Source organism: Lygodium microphyllum, chromosome 6 (assembly GCF_053477565.2).
Source record: "Lygodium microphyllum isolate KBCC chromosome 6, Lygodium_microphyllum_v1.1.10, whole genome shotgun sequence".
Taxonomy (NCBI): domain Eukaryota; kingdom Viridiplantae; phylum Streptophyta; class Polypodiopsida; order Schizaeales; family Lygodiaceae; genus Lygodium; species Lygodium microphyllum.
This window is the reverse complement of record NC_141140.1, coordinates 19,308,942-19,319,313: the sequence shown is the minus strand read 5'-3', so window position 1 is coordinate 19,319,313 and position 10,372 is coordinate 19,308,942. Positions and strand designations below refer to the sequence as shown.

Genomic DNA, 10,372 nt, shown 5'->3' with positions numbered 1-10,372 from the left:
TTGCCTGTTAAAAAACCAATAGAGACCTTCAAAGGGGAACACAATGAAGTATAGTAAGTTAGATAAAATTACCTTCTCATAACCTTCCCTACCTTACATGTATTTTTAGGACCATTTCATTGTGTTAAGAATGCACCCATCAACTTTACCAATTCTTCTCAGTGAAGAGATGAACCTAACCATTCACTAACTTTGTTAGCTAGGTTGTCTACATATTTAAACTCTCCAAAGTACTCACATGTGTCTTTGATTGCCAAAGCTTCTTGATGTGCTACACAATGTATACCAAAGAGATGAAGCACCTTACCTTGCAATTTGACAAAAAGGCCTATTCTTACCTCGGCACCATCACATGCAAAACCCACCATTTTGTTGAGGGAAAGTTGGATAGCTATTAACTTCCTTCTACTATTCCATCCTCTATTCCAATCAATTTCACAAATTTAACTACACATTTTTTCTTACTTGCTCTAGTTAAATATGAGATGTAAAAGATTAAATGCTTTTCATGTATTCTATATGTACTTTTATCTAATAATATGGGGAACATTGGATTGCATTCACCTCATTTTTAAGTTTATACTCAATATATAAATTATATAGCTTCAAGAAATTGTTTTCCACTTTTAGAGTTCATATAAGAGGAATATTCATTAGATAGTGGGATGTGAGGTGTTTTCATGTACATAAGGAACTTACATTCTTCATCAAACTTTCTAGGGGCATATCTTTCTTAAGGACATGATGTAAGATGTGGATGTCACTCATGATTTCTTTATCTATCATTAAATCTACATGCTTTTCTAGTATCTTTATTATCTTCAATTGACTTTCCAAACACTTCTTTTTTAGAATTACTTGCTTATGTTTTTTTTAGCCTCATGTATTTGCAAATATATGTATACAACTTACTACTCTCATTAGCAAATATATTTTTCACTTGACAAGTAGTAGATATCTTACACACACACACACACACACACTCTCTCTCTCTCTCTCCTCATTATCCTCACACTAATGAAGAAACTATGGTAGTTTTTCAAGTATGAAATATTCATATAAAATATAGTAAAAAACCATTTATAAATATTAGACAACACGTATTTTTTAGGATGAAGAAACGAAGGTAAATTTTCAAGTATGAATACATATTCACATAAATAAAAATACTTTAAAAAACATTTATAAAAAGATTAAAAACTAAGGTTATATGTAGACAACTTACTACTCTCATTAGCAAATATATTTTTCACTTGACAAGTAGTACATATCTTACACACACACACACACACACACACACACACACACACACACACATACTCTCTCTCTCTCTCCTCATTATCCTCACACTAATGAAGAAACTATGGTAGTTTTTCAAGTATGAATTATTCATATAAAATATAGTAAAAAACCATTTATAAATATTAGACAACACGCATTTCTTAGGATGAAGAAACGAAGGTAAATTTTCAAGTATGAATACATATTCACATAAATAAAAAATACTTTAAAAAACATTTATAAAAAGATTAAAAACTAAGGTTATAGATACATACTAAAGTTTAAATACCTTAGGAAGGCGCCGAACCAGTTCTGAGTTGACGAAGCTGAGTCTGTATGTCCCCTGTTGCCCAACACTCGGCTCCATGGTGAATCTGAGGCTATATATAGCCAGTCGCCCAGTACTCGGCTCCATGTGAATCAGAGGCTATATATAGCCAGTAGCCCAGTACACAGCTCGGTACCACTCCAGCGTGCTCGTATCAGAAGTTCAGTGTATCAGTTCAGTAGGCGAAGATACTTGTAGCCACACGCATCTCCCGTTGAATCAGTCTGGATCAAGAAGCCACTTGATGTTCAAGTTACACTTCTGAGAATTCGGTCAATGAAGTTGTGAATTCGCTCAAAATAGCTGAAGCTTGGTGGAAGTACCAGCCTGATGCACGGATGCATCAACTCCAGTAGACTTAAAAGCGAAGACTTGGAGGCACATGGAAATATGTAGAATTGCAGCACAAATACATTGATGGGGAATTGCAGTACATTATATTGATTATACTTATTGGGGCAATGGAGAAATTAATCCCTGTATATGGACCTAAAAGTCTCACAAAGCTGTAATTCAGTTCGATTTTAGACTCAATTTTGCGCTTCAAAAAGACATGGAGGACCAAACTGAGCAAACATGTCCCGGGAGCTGGAATCATTTCCCGGTAGACACCCTGGAGCCAGATGGTTTCGGCAACTGACAACATTGCTTGGCCTGCTCGGAGTTTTTGCAGAAGGCAAAGAAAGAATTGAAAAGGGAAGACGAAAGTTCAAGGCATACATGATCTCACCAGAGATGCAGATGGCTATGAAACCAGGTCACGCCTGCATTTGTGCTTGCATAGTCTTGGATGCAAGACAGGCAAGAATCTTAACCAGCATACCTTGCGCTGCTACTCTTGGTCAAGAGATTCCTTGGGCACCAACACTTGGGCAAGTGAATCTCTTGACCAGTAACCTGCTTACCGTGGTTTGTAAACCGGAAGGAGATGTTGAGTGTCATGGCAGGGACAGACTCCAAGGTCAATGGAGGATTGCTAAGCTGTTGAGCAGTCAATCATGTGCTGCCTTTCTACTCGGGGGAAAATGGGACAACAGAATGTAAGTATTTTCCTTAACTGACATGGAAGACCATTTGAATCCTAGTCAGCCACACACACTTGTGGCCATATTAAAAGCTTGTGCCAAGCAAAAAGACCTGCAAAGAGGCAGCAAAATACATGCCGATATCATTAGAACTGGATTGTTGGAAAAATATGCCTATCTTGGCAGCACCTTGATCAGCATGTATTTCAAATGTGGCTCACCTGAAAAGGCAGAAGAAGTGTTTGATCAGATGCATGTTCAAACTGTTGTATCATGGAATGCACTGATGTCAGGTTATGCCAAACATGGCCGTGTTGCACAAGCCTTGAAGTGCTATGAACGAATGCGACTTGAGGGCCTCGCTCCAGACTCAGTCACCTATATTTGCATTTTAAGGGCCTGTGGCAACTTAGGAGTTCCAGAAAAAGGCAGAGAAATTCATGCTGATATTGTGAGAGACGGTTTACTTGAGAAAGATGATGTTGTTGGTGGTGCATTAATAGACATGTACACCAAATGTGGACTGCTTGTAAAAGCACAAGAAGTGTTTAGTGAGCTTCCAGTCCGGGATTTGGTCGCATGGAGTGCTCTAATGGCAGGATATGCTGAGCATGGGCATGGTGGGCAAATATTGAAGTGTTTTGAACAGATGCAGCTTGAGGGCATTTCTCTTGATGCAGTCACCTATATTGGAGTGCTGAAAGCCTGTGGCAGCATAAAAAATGCAGAAAATGGGGCCAAGATACATGTTGAGATTCTTGAGGATGGTTTAGTGAATAAAGATATTATTGTTGGCACTGCATTAGTAGATATGTATGCCAAATGTGGCCTTGTGGCCCAGGCACAGAAAGTGTTCAATAAGCTTCCAGCTTGGGATGTGGTCTCTTTCAATGCACTAATTGCAGGATATGCACAACATGGGCATGGTCAACAAGCTATAGATTGTTATGAAAGAATGCAACTGCAGGGCCTCTGTCCAAATGCAGCCACGTTCATTTGTGTCTTGAAAGCCTGTGGCAGTATAGGAGCTGCAGACAAAGGCAAAGACATACATGGTTTGATTGTGGGAGAGGGATTGCTGCAGAGAGACATTGTTGTTGGCTCTGCAGTGGTCGACATGTATGCCAAATGTGGCTTGCTTGCAAGGGCACAGGAAGTGTTGCATGAGCTTCCAGTTCGAAATGTGGTATCATGGAGTTCACTCATGGGAGGATATGTCCAACATGGGTGTAGTGAGAAAGCTTTAAAGTGTTTCGAGCATATGCGATTTGAGGGCCTATCTCCAGATGCTGTCACCTTTGCTTGCATATTGAAAGCCTGCAGCAGCATAGGAGCTGTAGACAAGGGAGAAGAATTACACGATGAAATTATCAGAGAGAGATTACTGGAAAAAGATATCACTGTTGGCAATGCACTGATAGATATGTATGCCAAATGTGGCCTAATTACGAAAGCGCAAGAAGTGTTCGAGGGGCTTCCGTTTCGGGATGTGGTCTCATGGAATGTGTTAATTGCTGGGTATGCTCAACATGGGCTCGGCATGGAAGCCATGAAGTGTTTTGACCAGATGCAGCTTCAGGGTCTCTCTCCAAATGCAGCTACATTTGTTTGCATCTTGAAAGCCTGTGGCAGCACAGGAAATGCAGAAAGGGGTGAAGAAATTCATGCTGATATTGAAAGAGAGGGGTTGCTGAAAAAGAATATTGTTGTTGGCACTGCACTGGTAGATATGTATGCCAAATGTGGCCTGCTTGAAAAGGCACAAGAGGTTTTTAATGAGCTTCCAGTCCGGAACATAGTCTCATGGAATGCACTGATGGCAGGATATGCCCAACACGATCTCGGGGAGCAAGTGCTCGAGTGCTTTGAAAGATTGCAACTCAAGGGTTTATCTCCGAACACAATTACTTGCATTTACATTTTGAAAGCTTGTGGCAGTACAGGAGCTGCAGACAAGGGAAATGAAATACATGCTGAGATTGTTAGAGAGGGCTTGCTGGGAAAAGATATTGCTGTTGGCACTGCGTTGATAGATATGTACATCAAATGTGGCCTACTTTCAAAAGCACAAGAAGTTTTTGACATGCTTCCAAACTGTGACGTGGTATCATGGGGTGCACTAATGGCAGGATATGCCTTGCTTGGGAGGCCTGAATATACATTCTACTTATTCGAAAAAATGATAGGGGAAGGTATAAAGCCAAATTCAACCTCATTCATTATTGTGCTTAATGCATGTAGTCATACAGGTCTACTTGAGAAGGGCCAGATGTACTTTGGGATCATGAATGAAGGTTATGGTATTGTTCCAACTTCAGAGCATTACACTTGCATGGTTGATCTCTTTGCCCGTGCAGGGCATCTACACATGGCAGTAGCAATGATAGAGAAGATGCCATTCTCTGCTGATCTTACAGTGTGGCTCCTTGTGTTGGGTGCTTGTAAAAAATGGGGAAATTTGAAGCTTGGAAGACTGGCATTTGAAAGTGCACTGCAATTGGACGAGAAGGCGGCTGCACCTTACGTTTGTATGAGTAATATCTATGTAGCTGCTGGCAGGCAAGAAGATGCAGACAAGGTGGAAGCTATGAGAATAAAAAACCATGCACAAGACAAATGGGTGACAGATGCAAGTTGGCTTCTGGAGTCATATTTCATTGGGGATATGGAAAGACAAAATAGATGTGCTAGGAGCATAGTGAGAAGCTGGGCATAAGACATGCTCTTCTCTATGCTTTCTAAGAAGGCATGGGTCTTTGGTGACTGCATACGATTCAATCCCCCTACTTGGAAGTGGTGATGTCAAGCTGTTGAGGTAAGCCACACTTAGATGACACTGATGAGTGCTGCAAACTCCTTGTATCTTTTTGCTAAATTACTTGGCTGAACTACAAAGCACAGTTGTAGAGCAACTGTTGTTACTTGTCCCTCTATTGTGCTGTAGTTTTCTTTTATATTGATCCGCTCTAGTCTTCAGGAGGCTTTAGCAGTGTGGAGGAAGTCCATGCTTATCAAATCAAATTATATAGGTTGAGCGTAATGTTGCAATTGGCCATTTCTTTTCATTTATGGTGTTTGTAGAGATGATACATGCAACACATTTATGAGTGATAGATGTTATTTGACCTCTGCAGGATAGTTTGGTCACACACAGCTACATTATATGATGACTTGTTAAGGGAGTGTCTCGAGGAACGGACTCTTGTGAGAATGGATAAGTAAATTGGGCTCCAATAGTTGACCTACTGATTACTGTGTACTGTTAGCCAGTTAATCTGGGCTGTAGAGCACAGCAGTAGTATGCATGAGGATTAGGGCAGCAGACACAAGTGGGACCTGGCATAGGGTACGAATCTGCTCGGAAGCTACCATCAATTACAGCAGAAATACCTTGGGGATCTATGTTGGACTTTGAAAAGCCAAAGATCGGGCCTCAAGCAGAATGTTGGCAGATTCTCCAGTAAACTTTCTAGCAGTTTTTGGTGAAAATCTTGAGACCAAACTTCTGGACCTGGATAGTATCACTCCTACTAATCAGTTAAGACAACAGTTCTTGGCACAATGTATCTTGCAAAACATGCTCAGCTGTCCACAGCTTTGTATTCATTTTCAGTTCGCCTACACTGACTTTGTAAACAGGTCCATGCTTGAGATAGTGCATTCGGAAATGATCAGATATTATTTGCTGCAGTCCTTGTGCATATTATGGCCTGTCTATTAAAGGGGCTGAGATTTGGTAGTGATGCCCGCCTAATCCTCTCATCATAAAGTGAGTAGTGTGGCCTTATTTTATGGGCTATGTTGCCAGTGACTTTGATCTGGCATTGACACTGCCACAGTGTCTGTCCTTGAAGGAGAATGGTTTTAAATACCACAGCCCATGCTCAGAGATTTTTCAGGCAAATATTTAACATTCCAGCTATTGACTACATCAGAGGGCTGTCTCTATGAGCAGCTCAAGTCGTTGTGCTGAATCAAATGCATTCTCTGGTATAGGTTGTCAAAAGACAATGTACTAGCGAGACAGTAGGGTTTGTGGGGAGGAACATAGAGTGAACTTGGCAAACACTGAGAAGAGAAGAGAAGAGAGAAGAAACTCTAATGAATGGACTGATGAAAATCTGAATCATGGAGTGAATGCGATACAAGGGAACAAGGGTGCCGTAGCACAAGGAAGATGATGAAGACAGCCATGAACCACGAACCGCAATGTCCTCCTGAAGGGGCGTGAGGGTAGTGAAGAGGTTGGAGAGAAGAGGTGATGGACTGAACGAATCAGCCATGAAGAATGAGTGATAGAGGCAGTCTATAAATAGGCAAGAGATTGTCGCTGTTTGTCTAGGGTAGTGCCCCACTGTGGATGCCCAGTCACTTTTTGGGGCTGTCCATTGTGAAACCCTAAATGCAAAGTGCAAATTGTAGGTGAAGGGTTTCTCAACATCCCCTCTTAGGCCCAAAAAGGGGAACAAGAGAAGAGTGAGGTGGAGATGCAATGCTACGGGCTGAAGAATGCTCATGCAGCAGGTGCCACTTGGATAGTGTCTCTCCTGGGGAAATTGTTCACTTGCCCAAGCGCCCTAGTACAAAGATGATGAAGCATAGTACTTAGATAGCTGATACAGAATGATCTCTGTGGCCTAAAAGGAGAGGTGGCACAGGTAGTGCCGGGTGGGAGGCGCATATACTCCGGGGGGTGGGGTAGGGAGTAAAGGTCAAAGTCGGCAAGCATTGGTGGTGTGTTCGATGATGCCACAATAGGAGCACCCAATAGACTAGTTATCTATTGGTAAAGAAGCCATGGGTATGAGTGTGCCGTTGTGGTGGCGCTACGTGCACACCGTGTAAAAAAAAATCTAGAGTTTGGCTTTCTTATTGATTTAGAGAGCCAATGCCATTTTAGATATTAGTGTTAGTGTCCATATTTCAAAAATATTAGATTTTAGCCAATTTTTGATATTTTAGTTATTATCTCTTGTAAAAATCCATAAAACTGTAGACAACTTCTAGATTAGGATGACATGTAAAAAAAAGCATGTAGCTTTCAGCCAATTTGAGAGGACTTTATGTAAAAAGAGAGATTGACGAAATTGCGCGACGCACGATTACTGTTTTCAGGCAGTGAACAACACTCCAAAGGGGGAGATAAAGCATCAGATTGGCGAACTGAGCAGCATAGAGGAAGGTATAATTTTATACACGTTTTTGTCTATTAGAGTTATATATTCTCAAATTGCTGAAAGAAACTGATAGGCTTCATCTCTGTTAGTATTCTTCTTCATTTTCTATTTCTTTTTGGGAGTATTCTTTTACGTCTTCAATTTCTTCGAACCCCTTCTCTTCGAACTACTTCTCTCCCTGAATCTATCTTCACCCTATTGTCTCTTACCCCTGTGGTGGACTTTTGATACCAAACGTACCGACACCGTGTTAGGGGAAGTTTATGCTATCATCAAAGGTGAATTCCGGAAGATATTTGGGCTGATTTGGAGCTGATATCCTCAGCCATATTTAGAGAATTAGCTAAAGCATTGTTCTTTTAATTCATTTTTTACTCTACAGAAGACATCTTGTCAAAATATATAAGTATTATGTGCCCCTATGGCAGGGCAATGTTTGTAAATCATTCATAGATGCTTTGAGTTGAATTAAGAGGAGCTTTTTCTCTTATTTCTTGGTTGTGGTAACTTATTCTTATTAGGAACTCGATTTGAAGCTCTCTTGAAGCAAGTCTCTTTGCCCTATAAGCCTATCTACTTATCTCTTGAAGACATATCTCTATCTATCTTGTCTAGTTTTCTTGCCAAACCCTTGTGGTGACCTTCACTCCTACGCGCTGCAACATCGTGCTGAAGAAGAAAGAGGTGGAAGAGGCCAGCTACAAACCATGAACTGCAATGTTCGCCTCAAGGGGTGTGAGGGCAGTGTGAAGCACAGACTGCAATGTCCGCCTCAAGGGTGGGAGGGTAGTGGAAGCCTGGAAGTGAATTGTGAGTGGGAGGAGAATGCTACTAGTAGTAAGAGGTTGCAACCAACAGTTTTGAGTAGCAGTTGATTGACTTGGAAGAGCCGCCGGCTATAAACGTAGCTTTCAATAACAGAAGTAGGTGTTGCAATGCAGTCAATAGATAGGAAGCTAATAGAACAGGTTGAGCCGCCAGCGGACTGGGTAGAACTGCTAGTAGAAAAACACAGGGTACAACAATATGGTGGAGCCACTAGTTGAAGGGAGGAGTCGCTGGCTGAGAAGGAGGAGCTACCAGTTGGAAATGCAAGTTCCAGTAGATCAGAAATGGCCACTGGGTTGCTGAGAATAGCCGCGAGTAGATTGGCTAAGCCCGCAATAGCAGGGAGGAGCCACCAACTGTTAGCAGGCTGAAACACAGGCAAAAAATAGCAGGTGCAGGGGAGAGCAGTTGCCAGGTAAGGTGTTGATGCCGCGGAAGAAGAAGAGAAGTGGATGTCGAACTCACCACCAGTCTTTGCCTTCACTAGAGTGGAGGATCTTTGCCGTTGTTTGAGCAGATATCCAGCTTTGCTACCATGTCAAAAGACAATGTACCAGCGAGACAGTAGGGTTTGCGGGGAGGAATACTAAGTGAACTCGGCAAACACTGAGAAGAGAAGAGAAGAGTGAAGAAACTTTGATGAATGGAATGATGAAGATTTGAATCATGGAGTGAATGTGATACAAGGAAACAAGGGTGTTGTAGCACAAGGAAGATGATGAAGATAGCCATAAATCACGAACCGCAATGTCCTCCTGAAGGGGTGAGAGGGCAATGGAGAGGTTGGAGAGAAGAGGTGACGGACTGAATGAATCACCCGTGAAGAATGAGTGACAGAGGCAGTCTACAAAAATGCAAGACTGTCTAGGGTGGCATTCGGAGGGAGGGCATCGGCTGTCTAGGGTGGTGCCCCACTATGGGTGCCCAACCCCTTTTTGGGGCTGTCCACTGTGAAATCCTAAATACAAAATCCAAAACGCAAAATGCAAACTTCAGGTGAAGGGTTTCTCAACACAGGTTGCATGGGGATTTTTGGTTCTCTTGAGCTCTTCAGTTGTCTCATACATTCAGTTATTGTTTGCAATGCTGTTCAACAATTAGTTACCCTTGTTGTTGCAGCTCTAATGGCCTTGTCTGCAATTTCAGTAGCCTATGCACTCTGATGTTTGCCTCTTGATGCTAATGACAAGCTGGTAATTTCTAGTCACTCTGCAAATTATTTTTAAACATAATACTTGTTGGTATAAAAGGTTTGTAGAAGTTTAATATAGCATACATAGTGCAATCAGAGTGCATAGGCCCAGCCTAGTGCTGCCATACATGGGAAAATGATGGTGATGGGCACCTTTTTGTGCAGTGCTTAAAACAAGTGAATGTAGTTTGTGTACAGGACAACCCAATGAAGGTATGCTAGGGTTTGCATTGAGAAAACACAGAATGTATGAACATGATTGAAAACGAAAGCTCAAACAAAAAATGCAATAATGCAAAATAGGGTAGAAGAGAATCTGATGAAACTAAATGGATGCTGAATGTAAACGAAGTATGTACATAATGCTCAAGGCAGAGCAGTCCCAGCAGCCGATGATTCTTGTGGATGCGAATTGGGGGAGGTGTTGGAGTATGTTGTTCACTGGAGGTGGATCCGGAGTGTAGTACCACTGATGCCGAAAAGTTTTGGACAACTCAAAACGCAGCTGGTCACTGGTGGTAGCTGGAGTGATGATGTTGTA

At 41.7% G+C, this 10,372-nt stretch overlaps 1 protein-coding gene across 1 annotated transcript; it reads left to right on the top strand.

Annotated features, from left to right (window-relative positions):
- Nucleotides 1–1,580: 1,580 nt before the first annotated feature.
- On the top strand, nucleotides 1,581–7,300 carry LOC148034344 (pentatricopeptide repeat-containing protein At2g33680-like). The gene has a single exon (XM_087679296.1). The coding sequence runs from the start codon at nucleotides 2,672–2,674 to the stop codon at nucleotides 5,348–5,350; it is 2,679 nt and encodes an 892-aa protein (XP_087535422.1). The 5' UTR covers nucleotides 1,581–2,671; the 3' UTR covers nucleotides 5,351–7,300.
- Nucleotides 7,301–10,372: the final 3,072 nt, after the last annotated feature.

Excerpts from the sequence above, each read along its gene's own strand:
- LOC148034344 (XM_087679296.1), top strand. The coding sequence starts at position 2,672 with ATGGAAGACCATTTGAATCCTAGTCAGCCACACACACTTGTGGCCATA.